Below are 27,153 nucleotides of genomic sequence, written 5' to 3' on the forward strand. Positions count from 1 at the left end.
CATTTCATTTATACTTGTTTCCTCGAAGTCCATTAGAGATATATTCTTTATTCAATCAATTCATTTCTCACTCTATTGGCAAGGCAAAAAATACATAAAAACTCAAAACGTTTTCATTGAATAAAAAAAAAAATCTGAAAGGTTTCAGATTTAAAATTTCGTCTAAAGGGGAGTTTTTAAACGTTTTGTGTGTTACTTTTATTTATTAAATATCATGCTCTTCGCACTTAAACCATAAAATTCAGTTCAACAGCAATGTCGCAAAATAATTTTAAAATGAGCATATTATTAGAATTTCCGATACACAGTTCCGGGCGCTGGAGATAAAAATGTTTTTCCAACCTTAGAGTGTTGCCATGGCTCGCTTCAAAATCCTTGAGTTTGTTAATCAAAAATTCGTTCACGTTTTGACCCACTAGCTGCGGAGCGGTGAAGTCGCTGAAAACTGGTAGTTCGGTCCGATGTTCGAATCCCGCGAACGGGCTGGCTGCATGGGCGTTTTCGTGGTTTACACCATGTGTAACGTGTATACGAGCCAGTTTCCGTTACAGTGTTCTCCACAAAGACATCCCTCCCCTTAGGCAGATAGCCCTAGTATGCTTTCCCATAATTAAATAAACCAAACCAAATCAAACCGTTAAAGTCTTACAAAATAGGAAATCGATAATAAAACAAATTCCAAATTTCAAATTTGGTCTTCCACATTCCCATATTCGTAGGAGGATTACGTCATTCAAAATTTAATGGCTATATGTACCGTTGTTTTATCACAATGCGAGAAATATACATTTATGCAGATTTTTCATTATATACTTTTTTAAAATATAATGCAGGACTCTAACATTGGGTGGCAACAGTTTGAAAAGTGAAACGGACATTTATAGTGATTCAGTACAAAATCGCAAAACGAAAAGAATAGTCCCTCAAGGACAAAGCCCCTTTGAACTAAAAATCTGAAAGCTTTCAATTTCATATTACGCTCAAAAGGGCCCTTTTTAGCGCTCTGTGTGTGTTACCTTATTAAATATCATGCTCTTCGCAGTTAAACCATAAAATTCCAATGTCACAAAATATTTCAAAGAGCATATCTTTAGAATTTCAAGCATACAGTCTCATGCGCTGGAGATAAAAACTTTTTTTTTTTTTTTTTTTCAGCGTTGCCGTTGCTCACTATGAAATCTTTGAGATTGTTAATCAAAAATTTGTTAAAGGTTTATAATGTATGAAATAGATAATAAAACAAATTCCAAATTTGGGCTTCCAGATGCCCATATTCGGATGGAAGCGTATGTTATTCAAAATTGGATGGCTCTAGGTACCGTTGTTTCATCACAATGCGAGAAACATACCTACATTTACGCAGATTCTTCATTATTTAATTTTTTAAAATATAATACAGGGCCCTTATATTTGGTGGCAACAATTTGAAAAGTGATCTGACATTTATAGTGAATCAACACCAAATGCCAAAACGGAATTAATAGCCTTTCTGGGCTAACGGTCATTGGGGTAATTACGAGTATTGTTTTCAAAGAAGCTGATATACCTTATACTTGAACATATGCTCGGCTTATGTATTTTAAAACATCAGTCTTTAGAATATATTAATTTAAAAATCTTTAAAATATAGTTATCTCTCTAAGGGAGTTTAACTGTGTCCTGAATTTTCCAATATTATTTGTTGCACAATAAGCAGAAAGTTATATAATTTAAAGGAAAAGAAATTAGAATGTAGGGAAGGGTTGTAAACACATAAAACTATCAACTTCTAAATTCCTAGTTGTCAAACTTGAATCTCTGAACGTTATGCATTAAAAAGAAGTTATTACAAAGTTACTATGTATACTATATGAAATTCTTGTTGCACCAAATTTTATAAGTAATTAAAAGTTTTATTATAAACTAATAATAAAATTCTCTGGAGACCAGAGATTTAATTAAATTTACAATTTTAAGCTCATTTTCGTTCTTCTTTTTTTTTTTTTTTTTTTTTTTTTTTTGTGTGTGTGTGTGTGTATGAGTGTGCTTTTGTGTTCTGATTAGAAAAGTGACAAAATGCGATACTATACTGTTAACACAAAATATAACTAAATGGCGGTAACGACAACAAACTTTATAAACATTTCCTGCAACTTAATGGAAATTAGGGGGCCAGTTCCTTCTGAAAACTCCCATATTATGCAGGGAAGGTCAGAGCCGGATATGGTCACATGGTGAACTCTCTCAGATTGGGCTGGAGAATCGGCCACAAATCCAATTCTTAGCCATAGCCTGTTTATCGAAAATTTCAACTAACAACTCAACACATTGCCTTATTATGTTGGCTACCGACTTCAGGTTCTGACACTAGCCGAACGAACAGACCCATAACTAATCAAAAGCAGATGCATTTGTGCCTGTATATCTACATGTGCCTGTAAGTCGCTTGACTTTGCTTGGCTTCAGGATCACAGTGCAACTTTTAAATTTTACCCCAGGTTCTATCCAAATACCTTAAGGCAGGGGTTCTCAACCAATGCGTACTATCTAAATAAAAACTGAAAACCCTTTAGTATCAGCATTACATTTTTAATTGATAATTTTCAGTTTCTCAATAGAAATATTGAAAAATATATATTTTCTCAATTGCACAACCCGTTGGCTATTTGTATTAGATATGCACACATAAAAATATTAGATTAAAGCTTGGTTACCATTTTAATTATAAAAGTTTAAAATTTGCTGTGATGTTTGGGCCTTTTTAGGAGAGATCAATTTCTTTATTTCTGATATTATTTCACTTAATTTTAACTGTAAATTAAACCGTAATGAGTTCTTCAGAAACCACGAAAGGTAAGCGTAGAAAAGTATGGAACACAAAAAGCAACAAGACGACCAAATACGTACTGTTTAGAGATAACTATTCGACATAAACAAACGATTCGGATTGAAAATAGCCCGGATATGTTACAATAAGAAAAATAGGTAAAATACATATTTTTCCAAACAATATGATCCCGGAAGTGGTGGCAACATAAGATGTAGACATGCTAATAAATCGATCGACTCTAAAAGAATTAATGGATTGGATTGGATTATTCATTTATGTGGGAATCATCAACGCCCGATGCTGAATTAGAATGCCAGCAATGACGTTATCACCGCACAGCGCAGTAAGAATCATTCCAGACACCAAGAGATAGCGTCTAGACGTAGATGTGAGTGGAGATGCGAGCAAACGGCTCGCTCGTCTTCAAGAGTTGAAGAAGACAGACGGTCTTCTTTCGTGCATCAAGTGACTTTAGATGATCATACTATCTAAAACTAGCTGGGACTAATGTATTCTATCAACGCCGGAGGAACTCTGTGTGAAAGGACTGTCTGTGATTGTGCATCATTACATGAATAATTCAACATTACTTAATTTATCTTTATTATTTTTATTTCTTATTGTTAAATAAAAGCATATTTAAAAATGCTACTTTCAAGCTCTCATGCTCTGATTTAAAGAGAACCCTACATTTATGGCAAAGCACACAAGGGCTACCTGCCTAAACGGAGGGATGCCTTCGTGGAGGACTTTCTAAGGGAAACTGGCTCATATACACGTTACACATGGGGGAAAACCACGAAAACGCCCATACAGCCAGCCCGTTCGTGGGATTCGAACCTCGGACCGAACTACCAGTGTTCAGCGTCTTTACCGCTCGGCCGCTGGTGGGCCGAAAGAATTAATGAAATACTATTAATTTTTATGGAAACTTATTTTTATTTCGTATTAAATATAACATACATTTCTATTATTCATGACTTATGACAAATTTGTGATGTCTGTAGCTAAAAGAATATTTGTGAAAATAAAACCAGATGATTTTGCTGAAGTCTATGAGCGGCTATTGACCTGGAACAGAACTCATATCGCATAAATTTACGAGCGTTAGAGAAAAAACTTAAAACAGGATACTGGGGTACTTAAGTTTTGAATTTAATAGTTAAAAATACTTTGTGTCCTTGGGTACCACCTATTTTTCTCTTGCGTACCAACAGTGCTACGCATACCACCGGCTGAGAATAAAGGAATGGAATCCCAAAGAATACTTTTTTGACCAGCCGCAATATTATGTTGTTTTATACTTTACATCAACTTCTCTAGATTCGTCGGAATTTAAATCTTTCTCTCAACACTACAGTCGCAAACAAATATGCTTTTCTCAAGGTTCGATCCTGATGGCGCAAAAGCAAGCTTTGGTTCGCTATCATACTAATCGATAAAGATATTTATTCTAACTCAAAATTTTATCGAGCTGTCAAACATCAAACTCCTTTCTCACGAAATATCGATTTTGCAAATACGTACACTTTTCGTAGAGCCAATGACATTTGGTGTGAATTCAGAGATTTTTAAAGATTTTTCCCAACAAATGCAGATTTTCCCTTAGTGAGTAAATGCAAAAATAATGAAAACTTCAAAAGCTTCGTCTGTAAAAATATTTAGTGAAACAACCACATGATGTAAATTTTCTGAAAATCTTTAATTTTTTTCCCTTTAAGAATGACAAAAGTGTCATTAGCTGGGAGCGACAAGTTGATTAATTAAATTGAGCATTTTTTGCTATCGAACAAACTTTGCTCAGACAGCGTTAATTAAGAACAAAGTTTTAGACTACTTTAAAAGAACACTAATCTTTTCTCTGAATATAAAGGAACTTATTTCGTGGAAAGTATTTATTTATTTGCACAGGTTTCTTATGGCCTATAATTCATAGGATCTTCTTCATTTCCTGTAGGCTTTGTTCAAAACGTTTACTGAATTCTTCTGTTAATTAGGATTATGAAACGGCAGGTGGCAGTTACACAAAGGATAAACAAATATCAAGTGCAACTTAGAACTAATGAATAGCTTCAAACATTACTTTTCTATGGTTTCGTTTAGTTAGATTCTTTCGCATAAAAATGATGAAAAACTGGCCTCAAAATCAAGCATGGCTTTGGTTTGGCTGTAGTAATTGTTTTACACACTTTTTTTATTTCTTTGAGAAACGTTTAGCCGTCAATGGAAGTAAATTTTTTCCCTAGATTTTACACACTAACTCAAATTCAATTCCTGCTCAAATAGAATTAATTAAAAAAATTGTGTCCGCACAAAATAAAACAGTACTCGTGTAGTATTAAATCCATTTCTGTTCAAACATATTTGAGTTTAATAAGCTGCTATGTTTAAAAAACGACGACTTGTGTACTGCAAATCGTGATATGTGTTTTAAATTTTTCAAGTAAAATAGTGACTGTATTCTCTCCCTCCTTTCAGCATGCCTTCGTGGTGTAACTCGGCGCGTATTTGTAACTCGGCGCACACTTCGTGGTGTAACTCGGCGCACACTCGGCGCGTATTTGAGTTCACGATTCCTGCTTCAGAAATATGGAATGACTCGACAAATGTCGCTCGAATTAAATATGATGGTGTATGATGATTCTGCCCCACCAGGAATTGGCAATTGGGTCCCCTAATCCCCAGTCGCCGCTTAAAAGGGAGATTAAGGTATTTTCCCCCTTCTTTCCGCATGCCTTCGGGTGTGTAACGGTAGCATACTCGGCGCGTATTCGAGAGGTCCTGGTTCGAGTCCTTACGAGGGCGTTGCTCATTTTTCACGTCTCCAGCATCAAAAAACCTAATGACTCTACAATTTATGATTCAGTAATTAATTCTAAAATAATAATTAAAAATTACTCCTTAAAATAAACTACTTATGGAATTTTGAAATTCATTTTTAATTTTTTATAAAAATATTCTTATTACATCGTCGATGAAATTTTCAACTTTCTTTCTCATACACAACTCTTTTTTGTATATTTGTTTCATATTGAACAACAGTTTTTAGTCGTCTTTTCAATTTTGCGAAATTAATGATAGATTTTTTAATCAGCCCCTTCCAGCTGAACAGTTTTTCTTAAAAATTTCCGTGCTTTTCTAGATTCGATTGATGTTGACATTTATCACTGTTTTCTGTATTATTTTTGTATCATTATCACTGTAAATTTCTGCAGTCCTTTCAACACTTTAATATTTCTTTTACATACAAGCTTTATCTCGATGTTTTTGCTAGCTTACACATTATAAAAATTATTCTTAATAAATTCGGTTACTGATTTTTGAAGTACTAGCCATGGTTTGCTCTTCTTCTAAGGTGGTTTCTCCTACATAAAAGTTACATATTTGGAAACCGTTACACACTAACTCAAATTCAATTCCTGCTCAAATAGAATTAATTAAAAAAATTGTGTCCGCACAAAATAATACAGTACTCGTGTAGTATTAAATCCATTTCTGTTCAAACATATTTGAGTTTAATAAGCTGCTATGTTTAAAAAACGACGACTTGTGTACTGCAAATCGTGATATGTGTTTTAAATTTTTCAAGTAAAATAGTGACTGTATTCTCTCCCTCCTTTCAGCATGCCTTCGTGGTGTAACTCGGCGCGTATTTGTAACTCGGCGCACACTTCGTGGTGTAACTCGGCGCACACTCGGCGCGTATTTGAGTTCACGATTCCTGCTTCAGAAATATGGAATGACTCGACAAATGTCGCTCGAATTAAATATGATGGTGTATGATGATTCTGCCCCACCAGGAATTGGCAATTGGGTCCCCTAATCCCCAGTCGCCGCTTAAAAGGGAGATTAAGGTATTTTCCCCCTTCTTTCCGCATGCCTTCGGGTGTGTAACGGTAGCATACTCGGCGCGTATTCGAGAGGTCCTGGTTCGAGTCCTTACGAGGGCGTTGCTCATTTTTCACGTCTCCAGCATCAAAAAACCTAATGACTCTACAATTTATGATTCAGTAATTAATTCTAAAATAATAATTAAAAATTACTCCTTAAAATAAACTACTTATGGAATTTTGAAATTCATTTTTAATTTTTTATAAAAATATTCTTATTACATCGTCGATGAAATTTTCAACTTTCTTTCTCATACACAACTCTTTTTTGTATATTTGTTTCATATTGAACAACAGTTTTTAGTCGTCTTTTCAATTTTGCGAAATTAATGATAGATTTTTTAATCAGCCCCTTCCAGCTGAACAGTTTTTCTTAAAAATTTCCGTGCTTTTCTAGATTCGATTGATGTTGACATTTATCACTGTTTTCTGTATTATTTTTGTATCATTATCACTGTAAATTTCTGCAGTCCTTTCAACACTTTAATATTTCTTTTACATACAAGCTTTATCTCGATGTTTTTGCTAGCTTACACATTATAAAAATTATTCTTAATAAATTCGGTTACTGATTTTTGAAGTACTAGCCATGGTTTGCTCTTCTTCTAAGGTGGTTTCTCCTACATAAAAGTTACATATTTGGAAACCGTTACACACTAACTCAAATTCAATTCCTGCTCAAATAGAATTAATTAAAAAAATTGTGTCCGCACAAAATAATACAGTACTCGTGTAGTATTAAATCCATTTCTGTTCAAACATATTTGAGTTTAATAAGCTGCTATGTTTAAAAAACGACGACTTGTGTACTGCAAATCGTGATATGTGTTTTAAATTTTTCAAGTAAAATAGTGACTGTATTCTCTCCCTCCTTTCAGCATGCCTTCGTGGTGTAACTCGGCGCGTATTTGTAACTCGGCGCACACTTCGTGGTGTAACTCGGCGCACACTCGGCGCGTATTTGAGTTCACGATTCCTGCTTCAGAAATATGGAATGACTCGACAAATGTCGCTCGAATTAAATATGATGGTGTATGATGATTCTGCCCCACCAGGAATTGGCAATTGGGTCCCCTAATCCCCAGTCGCCGCTTAAAAGGGAGATTAAGGTATTTTCCCCCTTCTTTCCGCATGCCTTCGGGTGTGTAACGGTAGCATACTCGGCGCGTATTCGAGAGGTCCTGGTTCGAGTCCTTACGAGGGCGTTGCTCATTTTTCACGTCTCCAGCATCAAAAAACCTAATGACTCTACAATTTATGATTCAGTAATTAATTCTAAAATAATAATTAAAAATTACTCCTTAAAATAAACTACTTATGGAATTTTGAAATTCATTTTTAATTTTTTATAAAAATATTCTTATTACATCGTCGATGAAATTTTCAACTTTCTTTCTCATACACAACTCTTTTTTGTATATTTGTTTCATATTGAACAACAGTTTTTAGTCGTCTTTTCAATTTTGCGAAATTAATGATAGATTTTTTAATCAGCCCCTTCCAGCTGAACAGTTTTTCTTAAAAATTTCCGTGCTTTTCTAGATTCGATTGATGTTGACATTTATCACTGTTTTCTGTATTATTTTTGTATCATTATCACTGTAAATTTCTGCAGTCCTTTCAACACTTTAATATTTCTTTTACATACAAGCTTTATCTCGATGTTTTTGCTAGCTTACACATTATAAAAATTATTCTTAATAAATTCGGTTACTGATTTTTGAAGTACTAGCCATGGTTTGCTCTTCTTCTAAGGTGGTTTCTCCTACATAAAAGTTACATATTTGGAAACCGTTTGTAGAGGCATTCGGTTTTTTGAAGCAGGAGAGAGAAAAAATGAGCAACGCCCTCGTCGTAACTCGTACCTGGACCTCTCGAATACGCGCCGAGAGTGCTAACCGTTACATGACGAAGGCATGATTGGAAGAGGGAGAAAATACATTTTAAAGTGTGACTGGGGATTAGAGGGACTAATCTCCAAATCCTAGTGATGAAGAATCATCATCCACAACTTTTTTAGTTCGGACGTCACTATAGAGACATTAGGTGATTTTGATACGGGAGATGTGATAAATGATCAATGTCCTCGTCGAGTGTTGCTACCGTTACACCGCAAAGGCATTCAGAAAAGAGGAAGAAAACACCTTATAAATTTTTAAGAGATTTTAGCAAATATCCCCTGCGCTGACTGTAATATGCATGCAGTGATACCGAATTACTCATCTTCTTTGAAGGTTTGCATTTTTATACTCAGTTCTGTTCATTATTTTCCAAATATTTTTTATATAGTGACTTTTAAAAGCTTTTATCATATTCTGTTTTAAAGGAAGAATGTTAGGAATTGTATTTGATACCAATATTTGCATCAAATACAATAAAATTTCAAAAAATAAAATTAAAATTGTAACATTTAGTCTAACAGTCAGTGTGTCAGACAGACATTTTTGTCTGATTTTTAGAAAGAGATCAGAGATGTGTGTACGATACGCTGCGCAGTTATCTAACAAGTTAAGCTATTATTTTATTTTTCTGTTCGCTGTCCAATTTCAAAAGAAAAGCAAATATACTCGTTGTAATCTTCCATTCCTTCTTCTGTTGTTGTGACTAATATCTTTGTCTGGTATCAGGGCAAGCCCACGAAAATAATCGTGGCAAGGAGGCAAGATTTTGCCTATCGCTGGCAAGAGGCTTGAGTATTATACAGATTACAGTGCGATTTTGCTCAGTTCCGCCCACAATTTTGATGGAAAACACCCTGGGGGTGATTTCGAGGGTTTCCCACACCTCTTCCCTTTTACCAAACCACACGAGAGGACTTTCGCATATTTAAAGTGCCTCCATGCAGCACAGACACTACACATTTACAAACATCCGTGCCTCCTCCCGGATTCGAACTCTGGACCTTCGATACGGCAGTCAGAGTCACTACCCATATTCCGGTTGGGCGGCATAAGTTCTTCATGTGGTGGTAAGTTAAAGATAAATTCATGATTCCATTCAAACAAAGAGGTTTCTTTTTTTAAATAACATGAACTGTCTTTTTAAGTATTGAAATCATATTGTATATTAATAACATAGTAACTCATGTAGAGCAAGAAACGTGACAAATGTTCAATGTCCGAGCCGGAACTCAAACCTGGACCTCTCGAATACGCGCAGAATAATTTAATGTATTTTAATTGTTAATGTGAGTTTGGGTAAAGCTTTGTAATGCAGTCCAATTTCGTCTTTATTATAAGTTTACTATTATGTATTTCGCGCTTCCAGGGTTACAGATCTCATATAAATGGGTTCATTAGCAAGCAAAACATTTCCTAAGAGTCTTTGCCTGCTAATGAAAACAATTATTATAGATCAGTTGCCTTTGATTGAGAATATTCTCCCATAGTCATGGATAAAGGTTTAAAAAAAGTTTCAGCTTACCATCAGAGAAGACATTTTGCTATTAGAATAAGGTGACCAGATTTTAACATTGGTAAAGCGGGACACCATTGACCGGGAGGGGGGAGATTCTTGATTAAATATTTGGTCTATATGGAGAAAACAAATTTTCATAGAAAGCAAAAATAGTATTGTAACACATATTTTTTAAATTTCAACATAAGTGCAATTTACAAATGTATTCATTAAAAAATTACGTATAGTATTATTTTAGTCTTTGGCATATTTCTCATTTGAGTGAATTCTTTTAGTAGATTGCTGCCTTTTTTTTTTTTTTTTTTTTTTTTGTTGTTGTTGTTGTTGTTGTTGTTGTTGTTGTTGTTGAATAACTTTTAGACAATTTGTGATGTGCAAGATCTGAAGGAATGATTGTGATTATTAGCATGAAAGACATAAGTCCTTCTGCTAATGCTAATTTCTTTTCTTCCTCTCCATAAATTGTTTTGTGAAAGAATTCCTGCATTTTGGAGGAAGATGCAGTAGTATTTAAATATCTTTTATGTTTCTGTGTTCCCTAGTGCTTTGAAATATCATTCTTACAGCCGGGCGAAATAGAAAATTCACTATTACATTTCTCACATTTTACCATGTGATCACTTTTTTTTTTTTTTTTTTAACAAAAGGAAATTCTTTATTATAAATTTATAAAATATATTATAAATTTTTGTCTATATATATTGCTTAAAAACACAGTAAGTAGGTACATAATTGCATGAACATATTTATATTGTTAGTTTAAAAATTAAATTAGTAACTATATTTTAAAAACTATTTAAATTTTAATCCTATAATTCTTTCTAAATAATAACAGTATTAACTTGCATTATTTTTCCTCTGAATTTGCTGTAACGTAAGTCGTAAGCGTCACTTTCAAGACCGACGCTAGACCTTTTGCCCCCATTATAAAATATAAATAATAAGAGTACTGTCTGCTAAATTCAAGAAAATTTATGTGTTTGTGAAATAAATAGATAAATTACGTACCTAAATTAGGAAAGGAGAAATTAACATGTATTCGATTGCTAATCATAGGAAATTTAGTTATAATTCTGACCTCGTTCTGTAAAAATTATTCAAAAAGCTTCTTCAATTGGTGAATTGGACTTTCTTGAAGTTATTCACATTTACAAAGATTTATCCTGTTTAGTTAACGACTTTAAATCCAAGCCAGTCCTTTCCGATTGCTTTTAAAAATTTATCAAATTAATTTTTCAATTTTGCTGCTTCCAGATTTCTTTGCTCCCGATTAAGAGGGATATGTATCTGTTTGCCCTCAAAATCTATTGAGTTTTGTGAGAAGCGATCGAATGTTAAATCCAATCTCCCCTTTGAGAACAAGAATGTTCCTTGTTGGTACAGTATGTCGGTGGGATCTAGTCATCTTTGCTAATATACGTTGTAATTACTAGATGTACTTGAAATTCTGTGTTCCGAATTTTCGCAAAGGTTCGAAGATGAGTATAAAAGTGGAAGGGCGTAAAGTTCCTTTTATTGCACACAACAGTATACCGACTTCACAGTCGTCACCAGTCACTTGCAGTGAAGAACTTAAAAAATAATGTAACAACTAAATTCAAAGTTGTGCAGGACTACACAATTGACTTTAATCTAGTAGATTGACTCAGAAACCTACACCAGAATGATACTAATTTCGGCGGCGAGAATGCGAAGTCGAGGTTCACAATTCAACAACTGGTAGAATTAACAACGTGCGCTTTTAATAGCGAAACCATGCTCTGATTTAGCTTTTCGCTACTTCAGTTTAAATACTCTGTCGTTCACCCTAATTTACATCCTAGCAAGGAAACGTAAGAGAAATCAGATGGGACAGGAAAGGCTAAGAAGTTAAAATAACTAACAGTAAAAATAATATACCTCACATGCTGAGTAAACATACAGTCAGTTCGGTGTCTCTGACCATTGCAAATATTTATGCAGGCACCAGTTTTTCATCTAAAACAATTGCTTCATAAAAAAGACACTCACTCTGCTACGCGCGATGTTCAATGCGCCACTGAATATTGCAACCTGACAGTACGTTGTAGATGTGTAAATAATGAGAAGCAGTTAAGTGCCCGTAATCCAGAATGTAATAACAAGGAGCGTACTGTGGTAGATGGCATTGGTGAATGTGTGAAAGTTTGGCATCACTGCGCCAAATTTGTTGATGTTGGAGGAAGACATTCTGATGAGATGAAGATAATTTTTTTGCGTTGTCGCAACGCCTTGTTCAGAAAAATATTTTCATATCCTACTTTCTTTTTTTAAATAAGGTTCTGCGTGCTCCTTCAACCACAGAATACTTCTCCCCACTCGCTTGGATTATTAGTAAAGAAGCATTTTCTCATGTCAGTTATGCTTCCTATGCCAGCGCCGTTCAGGTCATTATACTCAATTTTTCTCCCTTGCCTTCTTCCCTGCATGTCTTAGTGGTGTAACGGTAGCACACTCGGCGCGTATTCGAGAAGTCCAGGTTTGAGTCCCGGCGAGGGTATTGCACATTTTTCTTCGTGTTTCCTGCTTCAAAATTATCTAATGATTCTACAGTGACGTCTGAGCTATAAAAGGTTGGATAATGATTCTTCTCCACCAGGATTTGGTGATTGGGTCTCCTAATCCCCAGTCACCCTTTAAAAGACGGAGTGTATAAGGAACTTTCTCCTTCCTTTCTCCGTGCTACATAGAGGCAATCTTACTCCCTGCTGAGCTTAATTAACCTTTTTTATTTACCATGAAGCATTTATTAAAGTACCAAATTTAATTTACATGTGGTTACGTTTTGAGCCTTTATTTGAATAGTTTAGAAATTTATAGACAAATAAGGTTGACATACTAATCATTCGTTCTCTACTGCCTATTTTATGGGTCTTAAATATAAAAGTTGCACCTCTTCTTTCGGGTTTCCGTTTTTTAATTTATTTGTTTCTTTGATTATGTTTTGTTTCAAAGAAAAATAATTTAAGTGTTTACATTACACCAGCGACGTACGTTTCAGATTCATAAAGCTTCTTACCACACAAGGTTTCTGTACCTAGTACATAGAATTTGAAAAAACAACAGCAAGTTTGGGCATATATTTATTAAATTCAATACATGAAGATAACAACAGTTGGCTAGTTAGATACAGATGGGTGCCAACTGATTAACAGAAGAACTAGACCTGTTGACAGACCTAAGTCCTAAATAACTAGCTACTGCTAGCTAGTAGCTAAGTAACAAGTAGCTAAGACCTAAGTAACTAGATCCAAGTCTAATACTTTTTCTAAAACTCTTACTTATTGAGCTTGTGTAGGAAGTGCGTAAGGTTTTAATTTAAACTAACCAAATTTCTTTTTATTTTAAGTTACCCTTTTCTGTAAACTCTTATTTCAACTTCCCTTCAGAATGAGCGCGCGGTTCAGCTTTATGCTAATTTGCGTTGGAGCCAATTTTTTGTATTTAAAGGTTAGTGAGAAACTTCTCAAGTGTGATGGAGCTTTTAGTCTCAGACCACTTCGGCTCGGTGTACGTTAGCCAGACTAGTTATTATTTAAATTCTTATGCCTTAGCGCTATTACTCTAATACTTATTGAAGTGATTTAAGTGCGCTAGTACTTAGCTAAGGCTTGCTACGCACCTTAGATAGGCCAAATCTCGCGTTTAAGCTCTGAGAACAGCGACTATTTAAATTTCTACTTGAGCTTTACTTTAAATTGTTTGATTGTTCAGTTTAGACCCAAGCGCGGTCTTTTTTTTTTTTTTTTTTTTTTTTTTTTCGGGTTATCACTCCCGAGCTGGGAGTTTCTGTAAATAGTGATTTAAATAAAAGGGTATTTTGCACCCTTCTTACGTTGTAGTTCTTCTAGCACTCACAAGAACATAGCTGCATTTAGTACACTGTTCGAGATCAGGACCTTGATACTGTCACCAATATGTTTGCCAAGAGTATGCATAGGACACATAGTCCTGACAACTGTAGGAAAGAAAAAAACAGAAACAAAAAAATCTGAAAGGTTTCAGATTTTAAATTACGTCCAAAGGGACGTTAACATTTTGTCTGTTACCTTTATTTACTAAATATCACGTTCTTCGCACTTAAATCATAAAATTCAGTTCAAGAGCAATACCGCAAAATAATTTTAAATTGTGCCTATCTTTAGAATTTCCGATACACAGTCTCACGCGCTGGAGATAAAAATGTTTTTTCTGTACAACGTTGCCATCTCTCGCTTTGAAAACCTTGAGTTTGTTAATCAAAACTTCGTTTAAGTTTTATAAAATATGAAATCGATAATAAAACAAATTCCAAATTTTAAATTTGTTCTTCCAGATGTCCATATTTGCAGTAGTATTACGTCATTCAAAATTGGATGGCTCTGGGTACCATTGTTTTATCACAATGCGAGAAAGATACATATATTTATGCAGGTTCTTCATCATTTAATTTCGTTAATACACTGAAAAGTGAAGCGGATATTCAGAATGATTCGACGCAAAATCGCAAAACGAAAACAATAGTCCCTCAGGGACAAAACCCCTACGGACTTATAAAGATTTCGTATAGTTAATGCAAAGGACTAATAAAATGATAAAAAGGAGTATTTGTCATTTTATGTCATATTGCTTATAACAATTCCCGCAGAAAATATATTTGAGCATTCATTATGATAGCAGAATCTTCAGAAACAAAATAAGTGTGAAACTAAATACGTTTCTGAAACGGCACACGGCAGAAACTGAATTCATGATCTTGAAAATAAATGTCCTAAATTTATTCTAAAATTGCCACGTTTTGCAAGAACTGTCAAAAAGATTTATGGAGAGTATTTCATTTAACGTGATGGCGAAGCTTTTCAACAAATTTTTTCTGATGCGCTGGAAAAAAAAAAACTTTTATTTTCAAAACAAATCTCTCGTTTTTCATTTTGAACGATGCATTGGTGGAAGATTAAAGGTATATAAAGTATGACTTACGTCAAAATATTTTTCCTGTCTTAGAAATGCACAATAGAAGAGAAACATATTAAGTATTTAAAAGTCTACTTGTGGGAAACATATTCGAATACATTGCAAAAGGGCTTAAAAAAACTGTTCATGCTGAGATATTGAATTGCTGAAAACGGATAAGGGATAGCATATTATATTGAAGAATTGAATATCATTGAAAGGAATTTATTGAATTTCTGTGTACCTATTCACTAAAAACGTATTTTTATCCAAAGAAAATAATATAACATTATATAGTAAAAAATATACTAGACTAGATTATGCATCCATTCAGGAGAAAAATCTGTATTCATTGCAACACAAAAGATAGTTCATCTGGTTGTGAATTGAAAGCGATTTATGAAATACTAGAAGATCAAGAAATGCTTTCTTTTAAAAAATATTTCCTGTGTTATAGAAAAAATCCACACCATGGAAAAAGTAGTTAAACATTTATTTTATACTTTTTGTAGTAAGTAATTAGGTAATGTAAATCGATTCCTAAACTTCATTCAAAATTACAAACAGATACGAGAATGTAAATATTTAAAATTGATATAGATGTTTCAAGGGCTACTGTTTTCATTTAAACCTTACTTGCCAAAATAGAAAATTATCACTATCACTACCAATTATCGCTAGTCTTTGCGATATACCTTTATTTTATCAATTATAACAGCACACTATTTATGTCGCAGGTTTTAGCGTCATTAGCAGATTTGAGAAAAATACGCAATGCCCTCGCCGAGACTCGAACCTGGACCTCTGGAATATGCGCCGAGTGTGCTAATCATCACACCACGAAGGAATGTGAAAATAGAGAAGTCCTTACACAGTGTGTTAACGTCTAGTTAGTTTATGCCATCGGCTCTGCTCTGGATAAGAGTGGACGTGGTGCTATACTAATTAACCATAATGGTAAAGGGGTAGTGCACCCGTCCTCCATCACTTGTCACTTATCAAAGAACGCCAGACGTTATAAATGATACTACTGAAAAACGTTGAACCCAGAGAACTACAAACAATCGAGTTTTAACTCCAATGCATATTTTAAGTAAATCATATGTGAACGCAGTTCAGCAAAGATGTATTTTGAAAAAAAGAGTCGTAGCCGCAGTATTATCATGCTTGAATTTATCAATACTTGAATTAGGATCAATGAAACACTAGTAATTCTGTTGGAAGCTGATCACAGAAAGCATAAGCTTAGGGTTACATATTATTTTTTCTTTAAACAATAAGAGTTAGACTGACTATGGATCTGAAAGAAATTATTAAAAACAGTTTGAAAAAATATACAACCCTCGTCTGGTCATACGAATTTTGGATGAGCAAAGGATAATTTTTTGAGCAAAGGAATTTTGGATGAGCAAAGGATACGTCTTTGACAATGCTGTTTCTCAAAATATCTGAATGCGTGAATACTAACAAAATTTGTCATAACAGGCCATAACCTGAAATTACCCGTTTATGTTTTGTTGCATATACATTAACAAATGCAAAAATAGAGCACCTGACTGGCTGAAGGTTAAACAATTTTTTTCGAAAATAGCAAAAGGTCAGAAGAGCATACTAAATTATAATGAAACGAAAGGTTTTTTTAAAGAGTCGTAAAATCACAGAGAGATGAAAATTGAATATTTTTTCTGACAGGTAGCTTATAGTTAATTCATTTATCAGACGCCTTTTCCAAGCTGTTGCGAATCAAAATGTAAGAAAATACCAGACTGCACAAACAGGAACAATCTTTGTTTAAATTACCAATTGGCTGCGAAACGTCGTACAGGAAGCAAATCCTGTTATGTACAAATGCAAAATGCACTTTTTTATTGTCTCTGTAACTTTAATTTTATTATTTTTTATAGGGTTTGTTTTAAATCATGCTCTAAAACTACACTGCCTTTTGTAAAAGTAAAACTGAGAAACTGATTTTTTTTTAATTTAAAAATCATTATCTTCTTATAGGGTTTCTGTTATGAAACCCTACAAGACTAATAGCGAGTTTTCTCTACATCTTAGCTTGCAAAATATTAAAGAAGGTTAGAATAATCCTTTTTATACAGTCTTAAGCGTAACAGAATAGGTATTCTGCTACTGATGAACCTTTCACTAGCTGTGGCTATCTAAATCTAGCTGTGGATTTCACTAGCTATGGCTAGCTTGTTGCTACTGACGAAACATTCACTAGCTGTGTATATATCACCAAGTTTTAATAGTTAAGCTTGCTTTAGATACTGCCCTATCTTTTCCTTAATTCATGTCACGTATTGATTCAGACCAGAAGCTTATGCAAATGTGATGCATGTATAAAAGAGTTAAAAACATAGTGAATGTTAACTTCAACCCATGACGTTTGTGTAAAGAGCTGCTTTATTGTTAGTGGTCGCTGAGGCCAGTTTAGCTTTCTGTTGTTGTTGCTAATGCTCAAAGCCAGTGTTGTTGCTAATGCTCAAAGCCAATGTTGTTGCTAATGCTCAAAGCCGTGGGCTTGAGCTAAATGTCCCACGACATTCCTCGTGGCAAGGAGCGCAAGTGTACACTTGTCGTTGGCAACAGCCTTGAGCATCATACAGGTGACAGTGCGATTTAGCTCCGTTCCGCCCCCCCCCAATTTTTATGGACAGCACCTGGGGGAAACAATTCCAAGGGCCTCCCACACCTCTTTTCCTACCAACAACCTCTCGAGAGGACTTTCGTATCGCAGCCTATTTAGAGTGCCCCATGCCACACGGACACCATACATTTACAAACATCCATGCCTTCTCCGGGATTAGGGAGATAATGGGGATCGTGGCCATTATTACCCTATTTTGGTGAACGTATACGTAAGTCTTTTATAACTGAATAACTAACGATCAAAGTCAGGTGTCAAAGAATACGAATTTTTAATTCTCGGACATTTGCAAGGCATGCTGCCTAATTTGTTGATAAGTGATCAGCTCTTTCGTGTGTAATTCTCTGTTTATTTGTAGCCCTCCAAGAAGCAGTCAAATAAAAGTGTCTTAGTTTCTAATCTTGTGTCAGTTGATTGCACGAACTCATCGACATTTTAAGAATAACTCGTATTAACGTACCATTAAAAGAATGGATCTTAAGATACATTAAGAAAGAGATCTAAAAGCTTACATAAGGTATATTTATTTATACAAATGCCAGACATTTGGCCACTAACCCATTAGTCTTCATCTTGCTTCCCAATAGTTAAAAGTAGTAGAATTAAAAGATAATAGTGCAGTGCATTCGTCAATATGTTTCTTATACCTGGACTGTTTAGAGTTACAAAGAGTCTGAAGACTGAAGAGTCCTTAAGTCGAATTTTAAAAAGATGGGCATTCAGACAATCGTGCCCAGTCAAAAAATGCCACGGCTACAGGACAAGGAAAATCTGGAATAACTGGCTTTGAACTAGTGAGACACTCCCAGGCCTTTCCCGTAGCTTCATTTGAAAGGTAGGAGGCAAATCTCTTCTTAAATTCTAATTTAATTAGGAGTTTTGCAAGATTAAAAGTCATATGGTTATTAGTGGTTTGTAGAATAGTAGTTCCTTTCTTTCCAGGAAAACGGCTTTTTCATTTCCCTCGATGCCAATATAAGCAGGAATCGCCTGCAAGACAATTCAGCCAGCCTTAAGTGTTGAGAATCTTCCTACATTCGTGAATTCGTTCAAAAGTGCAAAATTTATTGTTACAGATAGCCTGCAAAGCGGTTCAGCTGTCGGACAAAATAACAGCCCGAGGAAAATTACTCTTCCGAGCGGTAAATTGATTCAGCGAAAAAATATAGCCTCAAATTCACCATCAAAATTGGTAGTATCTCTTCCCACTGCTTTATAATAGATTTCTGCATCAGCTGCAGTACCTCGCTCAATCGGTATAAACATGGGTAGAGAAATTGTTGGGATAACATGGCGTATGTAGAACATGCGTTTTTTAAGTGTGCGAAATTTTAGTTTCCAGAATTTCTTTAAATTTTCCATGCAGTTCATTAATTCTTGCAATTGTGAAAATGGATGCTATTAATTTATAAAATCTACATTTTTAAAACTTTAACAATAAAGGTTAGTCTCTATTCTCTTTTTATATCTCAGAAAATATTCATATTTTAAATACTTTACAAAAATGAGCAATATTTTAAAAAACTAATGTAATAAAAAAGAACAGAGATAAAATACTTTTTGTGAAAAATAATAGATATTTTAGATTAAGGAGGATTTTAAATTTTGGACATTTAGCAATGCTGAAAACATTGCTTGTGTCATGACCACCTGAGCTAACCACAGGCTGCCACTGACATTCAACGATGAAAAAGAAAACAGCAAAAATTTATTCTGCGGTTTTATGTTGAACGATGGACGATGGCATCGGTAAAAACGTTGATTGTGACCGACAGTAATGTATGTTGCAAAAGATTACAAAATTAAAGATATCAAATGGAAGTGTTCATCATATAAGAGTCGAAACGTTTACTGTATGGGAAATTAAAGAACCCTCCTGTTAACTTTTTGATAAATAAACAAGCAATTAAAAATTGCTGATTTCATTCTCCATTGGGGGGTATTTAATACCTTAACAATTTCCTTAATTTATTAGTAATTTCTTCAGTATCTCTTAAATATTTGAAATGCATTTTTCAACTGCATAGGCAACAAATGCTTTTAATACGAGAAAGATAACATGCCAATTTCAGTTGCCGTATTGAAATCATCGAACTGTGATTTCAAGTCGCTTATATGCTTGATGTTTAGTTGTATCTAGTTCTTCATTACAAAATATATAACAAACAACCAGATGCATATGATTAGATAGCCTAAGTGACAGACGAAAGTCATCAGAATTCAGTTTTAATCTTGAAAATTACTAGTCTTTAAGAAATTAAGTAGTCAATGCTAATAGAAAACATAGTATATTGGAAAACTTCGAAACTCCTCTACCACAGTTTCCTTCAGGTTTGGTTTATGTGATAACGGAAAATCCTCGATGGCTATCTACCTAAGGGGAGGGATGCCTTCGTGGAGGACTTTCTAAGAGAAACTGGCTCCTATACACGTTACACATGAAGAAAACCATGAAACCGCCCATGCTACCAGTCCTTTTGCGAGATTCGAACCTCGAACCGAACTACCAGTGTTCAGCGATACTGCTAGGTCGCTGATAAGCGCTTCCTTCTAGCCACACAGATTTTGGGTACCATTGATTGGATGTGTATTATTCATTAGTAACTGTAGAGGTTTTCCCAACTTCAACTCCATTTTGATTGAGGGCAAACATTCGCTCGGAATGCAAAGTTTTATGCTTTCTTATGATTCCACCTTCCTCTTATAAAAATTTCCGGACTTAGAAGTTTTAATTGACCCTACTCTACTCACACAAGCGAACGCAGAGATATGCATGGCTTAATGGTGACTGAAGCCCGATTCTTCAGCGAAGCAGTAAACTCCACTGACCGCCAAACCGACACGATGTCTGCTTCTGTTGTAAGATCATTTCATTCTTGCTATATACTTTTTAAATTTTCTTAGACTACAGTTGATTTATCGACATTTCCATTAACTGAAAAGTCCAAAATATAAAACTAAACACAGATCTCTGTGGGTGAGGAATTGCAAAAATTTATGTATGTGCAACTAGATAGTAAAATGGATACCTAATAACCTGGTGTGTGAAATGTTAGCATGATCTTTAAGCGCCAATACCAAACTTGAAAAGGTATTTACTAGTATTTTCGATAGGAAGAAACACAAATAAGAGCAAGACTGGTAGGTTTAGCGAAACTATCTCTCCTAACTCATATTTTGGAAACTTTTTTAAAGTCCAACTAATTTACGTTTCTGATGCAGGTAACGGAAAAAGAACAGAAGGCCTATTGGATATATTTAACATAAAAGTTTTTTTTAATCAATGGCGGGCCGTCAGCCGACTTCGGCTTGGCCACTACTAAGGCCAGAAGTGGTGGCTACTTTATTATGGAGGCACCTAATAGGTGGGCCACCTTTGCCTCCTATGGAGGGACGGATTCACACGTGGACTCATTCACACTTGAAGACGTAGACTGGATAAAAATAATTTGATCTATCAGGCGGAATTGCTTGCAATAAGCAAGGCAGTCAATATATCTCAAATTGTCCAATATCAAACACATATAGTCTCTGATTCATTTGCTAGTTTAATAGCGCCAAAGAATGATAAAACAAAGAACAATATGGTATTTCAAATTAAAAAATTATAACTGAACTTTCCTTTTCCGCCCTCTTCTCTTATGGACACCGGCTCACAGGGGCACAGTTGGCTGATTCCAATGCAAAAGAAACAGCAATGGAGATTGATCTCCCAAAATCTCCTTTTCCTCTTCCGCACTCCTTCCTTAAAAGAATAACCATGAAAGACTTGATAAATCATCGGCAGCAACGGTGGTTTTCCTCTTCTACAGGTCGTAGAACCTTTAAATTTATATCTAAAGTGACTAGACAGCTTATCACGGGAGCTCTAGCTCTTACAACCTTTTTGACAGGGCATGGTCCTTATCCGTCATATCTCTTTAGATTTAGTCTAAGAGATAACGACAATTGCATTTGTGGAATGACTGGGACTCCAAATCACTACGCATTTTATTGCACATTAACTAAGAAATTCCATCTTAATAAACCACTCAACCAATACTGGTCTTATTGGACAAAAAAGATCCTTTCAAATAACATAAACAAGAACAAATTACTCAACGTTTATAACATCTGTGTCAATTTGAACTCTCACACGAAGACCAAAGAGGCTAACAGTAGAAATGTTATAATACCTATTCTTATATTTGTTAATTACTCTTATATTTATTCCTATATTAATTTATATTAATGAACTTTTTATTATAGTACTAATTCTATTATTTACTCTATTTCTATTATTTTATTAATAATATTATAATGTTAATATTATTCGTTTCATTGTAAACATATTATGTAAAGACACAAATATTTAAAGTATATAACACTTGAAATTTATTGTATAGGAATAGTACAGCAATTGTAATTGTATTAATTAAGCAAAATTAAGCAATTGTATATTGTAGTAATTGTGTACTCTAAATAGTAACATTATATTATAATTTTTTATTGTTTGGTATTTACATATTGTAATTTTATATTGTAATATTTGTATGTTATATTGTAAAATTATACTGTAATATTTGCATACTGTAAATATCAAAATTAAGTTTAAGTAATATTCTCTATAAGTATATTTATTAGTAACATAGCTTCAATTATGTATTTCAATAACTGTGAAATGTCATTTGTAGTAATTGTATAATATTTATAGAAAGATTTCAAAATTGTTCTATAGCCAAATATCACAATTGTTAGTATATTGTACACAGATTTATATTGAAACAGATTGTTAAAATTACTTTGTATACATATCAAAATCCGAATGTAATCTGTATATGTAACTGACTCTGTATAAACATTGAAAAATGATAATCAATGCCATTGATCAGCCAGCCCCTACCTTGGCATGTGGAGACTGCTAGTGGTAGATATCTCCGCTGAGCTCATGTATTCCGTTTGGTATATCATCTAAGGTCGGAAGTCAGCTCAGTGGCCTTAAATTAAATTAAATATGGAGGGATGGAACGTTACAACCATGCCTTCTCCGAGACTCTAACCCGGGCCCTTTGGTATCGCAGTCGGTTCTTCTAACCACTATAACCACTAAAACATAAAAGTAACTTCTTAATTAAGATAAACCTTACACTCTAACAGTTCTCTTAATGCTTACTCGCTCTACAGTTGACATGCAAACAAAATTTATCACGAAGTATAGTTACAGAGTTTTTATACTAATTATATGAAACACTAACATCCTTTAGATTTAATTAAATTCATTTTTTAAATAATCTTTCACTGCTACTTATATTTAGTGGCATTCAGCATAAAAGATAAAACTCAATGAAGCAAATTCAGAATGTAATTTATTACGGAATTTGATTGTTAAATACATTTCTCACTTTGAAGCTGTTTTTGAAAAAGTCTTGGATTCAGTTAATACATATTTTACGAATGAGAAAAAGCTTACGATTAGCGCTTCGTAACGTCCAAAAGATATAAATATATATACATAACTGTATCTTCTCCAATGAATCTATTTAGTATTTTTTATCTTTATTTTTTTCTTTTGTCAACATTAATAATTTCGATAAATTATGGTTTTATACATTTGAAAATTATTACAAAAAGTATAATTTTGTTTTGTGCACTCTGAAGGACACGTCATATCAGTTTAAAAGGTTAACAATTAAACACACCAGTTAAAGGTTAAAATATTACCGGAACTATTAGTTTCAAGCTAAAAATAAAACAAATATACGAAACTTCCTTCATAAACAGAATCTACAACTGACTACGTCACTACAGCGGAAGCAACGAAGGACGGAAGTCCTTGAAATCATTTTTTAATTTCAATATTTCTGTGGCGTACCGATGGCGTATTTTTTCCCGTTGAATAACCAAACTACCATTAATGCGATAAAGATGATATATACGTCATTTGTTTTGCACTGGGCTTACTGAAACATATTGGGCAGTCCATAAATTCGTGCGCATTTTTTGGTAAATTTTTAAATAATATAAAAAACACAATTTAACATTTTAATCAATTATATGTTTTCCTCCATTATCTGCAATGTCTCACCATCTTACAGGCAGCTTTTTTATGCCATTGCTGTAGAAAGACTCTTGTTTTGATGCAAAAAACGTGAAAGTTCATTATGTACATCCTGTTTAGAATTTAATTTTTTTCCCAGTAAAAAATTTTGTAAGGCACGAAATAAGTGAAAATCACTTAGGGCGATATCTGGGGAGTAAGCAAGATGTGGCAAAAGCTCCCGATTAAATTTACTAATTTTTTGCTGTGTTGTTCGAGCCGTATGTGGTTATCATGATGAAACAACACTTTCTTGATATTCACTCATCGTGGGCGTTTTTTGATCCATTCTGAGTTTAGACGGCAAAGTTGTTCACTATAAACTTCTGAATGAATCGTTTGATTTGGTTCTAACAGTTCAAAACGTCCTGACCGGGGTTCATCGTCGATGCTGCTGTTTCAAACTTTAAATTTTTTAAACCATTTCTGGGCAGTCCTTACACTAATAGTGTGTTCACCATGTACACTATTAATTTTTATTGCTGCAAACCTTGCAGATTCACCACACGAAAATAAACAAATGTAGCACAGCACGTTTGTACTGATTATCTATATTCATCTTCTATGCGTACTAAAATGCGTTCGATATTTACGAAACTTGGTGATGAACTGAATAATATGTTAGTCAAACGATGACAAGTTTCAACAGGTTCAAAATTGTATTTTTTCAGTAAATGCGTCATAGTGAATTCCACGCATACTCTTAATGCGCACAAACTTTATGGACTGACCCGATAATTTCCTTTTTCGAAAAGGCAAACTCAGATTTCCTACTGATAAAATATTTAAGATATCTGAAATTTTATACAGCTTTTCTCAAGTATATCAGGGATTGAATTTCGTTTATAATCCAGAAAATCAACCATCAGAAATGAATTTAATTTATCTACATTGTTTTCTTTGTGAAAGGTGTTGTCCCAAATCGCACTTTAAATTTTGTTTTAATTTCCTTATGTATCGGGGGTCCATTTTTCTTTTAAATTCTGACTGATTAAACTGATTATTTAAATTTATTTTCTAATTCCCCGTTTGAAGGAGAAGCTGTCATTAAATATCTGCAGTTTAAAAATGTCAGGCAAATGGAATCCGCGAAAATGAGCCACGCTGTCAAAAACGTTGAAAATATCTCTTTTATCTGAATACTCATTGTTTTATAATAAACTACTCGTTTAGGTTTAGCGTTAGCGTTTTTCGAGATTTGTTTTTTCAATAGGGTTTTTGATGAAAGTTTGTTAAATTGGAATTTATCACTTCAGGAACAGAAATTGATTAAATATTAGCAGAGGGATGAGTAGTTCTTATACTCATATAATGCTTTATCCTCCTGCAAGACACATCTTATTTGCAAATATATTCTAATTTACTGTTGTGACTTATCTCACTTGTCTGACAGTAACATCAGAGCAAGCCCAGAAAATACATTGTGACAAGGACAGCAAGATTGCACCTGTTGTTGGCAAGAACCTTGAGCACCACATATGACAGTACGACTTTGCTCAGTTCCGCCCTCCATCTTGATGGACAGTAACCCCAGGGTAACGGATTCGAGGGTCTCGAACCCTTCTTCCCCTACCATCAACCTCTCTATAGGACTTCCGGCTGGCTGCATATGTAGAGTGTCCCCATGCCGCACGTACTCAATAGATTTGTAAGGTTTTTCCTAAGTTGTTAACAGTTACTTATACTTAAAGCCACTTTCCTATCGTTCCTAATTTCAGCCTACGATTTCCTACCAGAATGCGTTTTCAGAATCGCGGTTAAATGCAAATGAAGGAAGAACAGAAGTCGAAGTTTCACTGCCTTTGTTAGAGAGCCAGAGATTCTGACTAGCGCGCGTTCGCATTTTGGCTACACTCTCTCTAAGCTATTACTACGCTCGGCCGTATTTCGGGTCCTAGTTAGCTTCGCCGTTTAGTTAGCGTTTAAGGAGCCTACTCCAGTAGAAATTTTGATAGCTTCAGCTATATCATTTTAGTTAAGTTTTATTTCTTAGTATTCTTGTGTTCAAGCCCAAATGGAGGCCTTTTATGTACGTCCTGTTAAAGGGCCATTTGTGAACTTTATTTTGAGCAATAATATTACTGCTCTACGTAGCGAAAATGACGTTTTACGACAAGCTAATGCTCCATATCCTTTCATGAAGTGTAGAGAATGGTGTAAATAACATGATGAGGAATTTACAATGATCTTCATATTTGACAGCCATGAATTCAATGGAGAATTTGTGATTTGAGCTGGAGAAAACTCACAATCAGCAACACGTTAACCACGTATATGAGAACTGAGATTTAAATGCCCGTTTGTTGCACTTATGGTAAAAAATAGCAAAACGCACCTACCAACATCTCTTTAAATATATATATATATATATGCTTTGTTGGATAAGATCTTTTCTCTGGTAAGGAGGAACTATATCTTATTAGACAGCTGACTTTAATATTTTGATTGGTTATCATGTATCACCATAGTTTTCTATAAAATATGTATTCATTCTGCGGCGTGATTTATTCCAAAAATTCGTAGTACTCTTCGCATTAAGGCATTGATTTGAGAAGCGATTACGAAAACGAAACCAACATTGCGGTTTAAGCAAGTATAATCGAAAGAATTAGCTTACCTGCCGATATGTATCTTCGATGGTGGGTATATAAGACTCCCTGAAAGTTCCTCTGACAAACCGAAGCACCAGGGAGCTTTTTCCGACGCCGCCAGCGCCGAAAACCACCACCCTGTAGTCGTTGCTCTGCTCCGGCATTGAAACACGTCCTGGAGATAAAGAAACAATTATTAGATATTTTACAAGCCACAGTGAACAAAATCAAGCGTCGCACGTGTCATGCACTTGCATGAGATCCGACTCATCATATCCCGCAGTGAACAAAATCAGCAAGAAGGCTTATAGAGCAGGAATGTGATAGTGTAAATAGTATGTATTAATCAAAGCTTAAGTAAAAATTATTAAAATTAATTATAAATGTGGGTAATTAAACACAAAAAAACTAAACATATATGAAAAGTGGTCGTTAACATCGTGTCGTAGGAAACTGGTTTGGTTTGGTGTATGTGTTTACGGCAAAGCTTCGAGGGCTATCTGTCTAAGGGGGAGGGCTACTTTCGCGAATGACTTTCTATGAGAAACTTGCTCGTATACACGTTACAAATAGGGAAAACCCACGAAAACGCTCTTGCAGCCAGCCGTGTTCGCGGCATTCGAAACTCGGGCCGAACTACCAGTGCTCAGCGATTCTACCTCTTGGCCGGCGGTGGGCCCGTAAGAAGCTGGCCAAGCAAGATTGTCAACCGCACGGAGGCAGTCCAGAGATATGCGAACGGTATGTGGCGTAGTTTGATCTTGTTG

General features: G+C 34.6%; 1 protein-coding gene across 1 annotated transcript in view; it reads right to left on the bottom strand.

The window, feature by feature from the left end:
• Positions 1-27,153, bottom strand: part of LOC118192944 (GTP-binding protein Di-Ras2) — a 175,742-nt gene that overhangs the window by 14,190 nt on the left and 134,399 nt on the right. The window contains exon 2 of the mRNA XM_085817757.1: positions 26,413-26,561. Coding sequence (XP_085673883.1) covers positions 26,413-26,550 — 138 coding nt within the window. The 5' untranslated portion in view covers positions 26,551-26,561. The remainder of the gene's footprint in view (positions 1-26,412; positions 26,562-27,153) is intronic.

This window comes from Stegodyphus dumicola, chromosome 5 (assembly GCF_044657685.1).
Source record: "Stegodyphus dumicola isolate Sdum_Otavi_A_Nest chromosome 5, ASM4465768v1".
Taxonomy (NCBI): Eukaryota; Metazoa; Arthropoda; class Arachnida; order Araneae; family Eresidae; genus Stegodyphus; species Stegodyphus dumicola.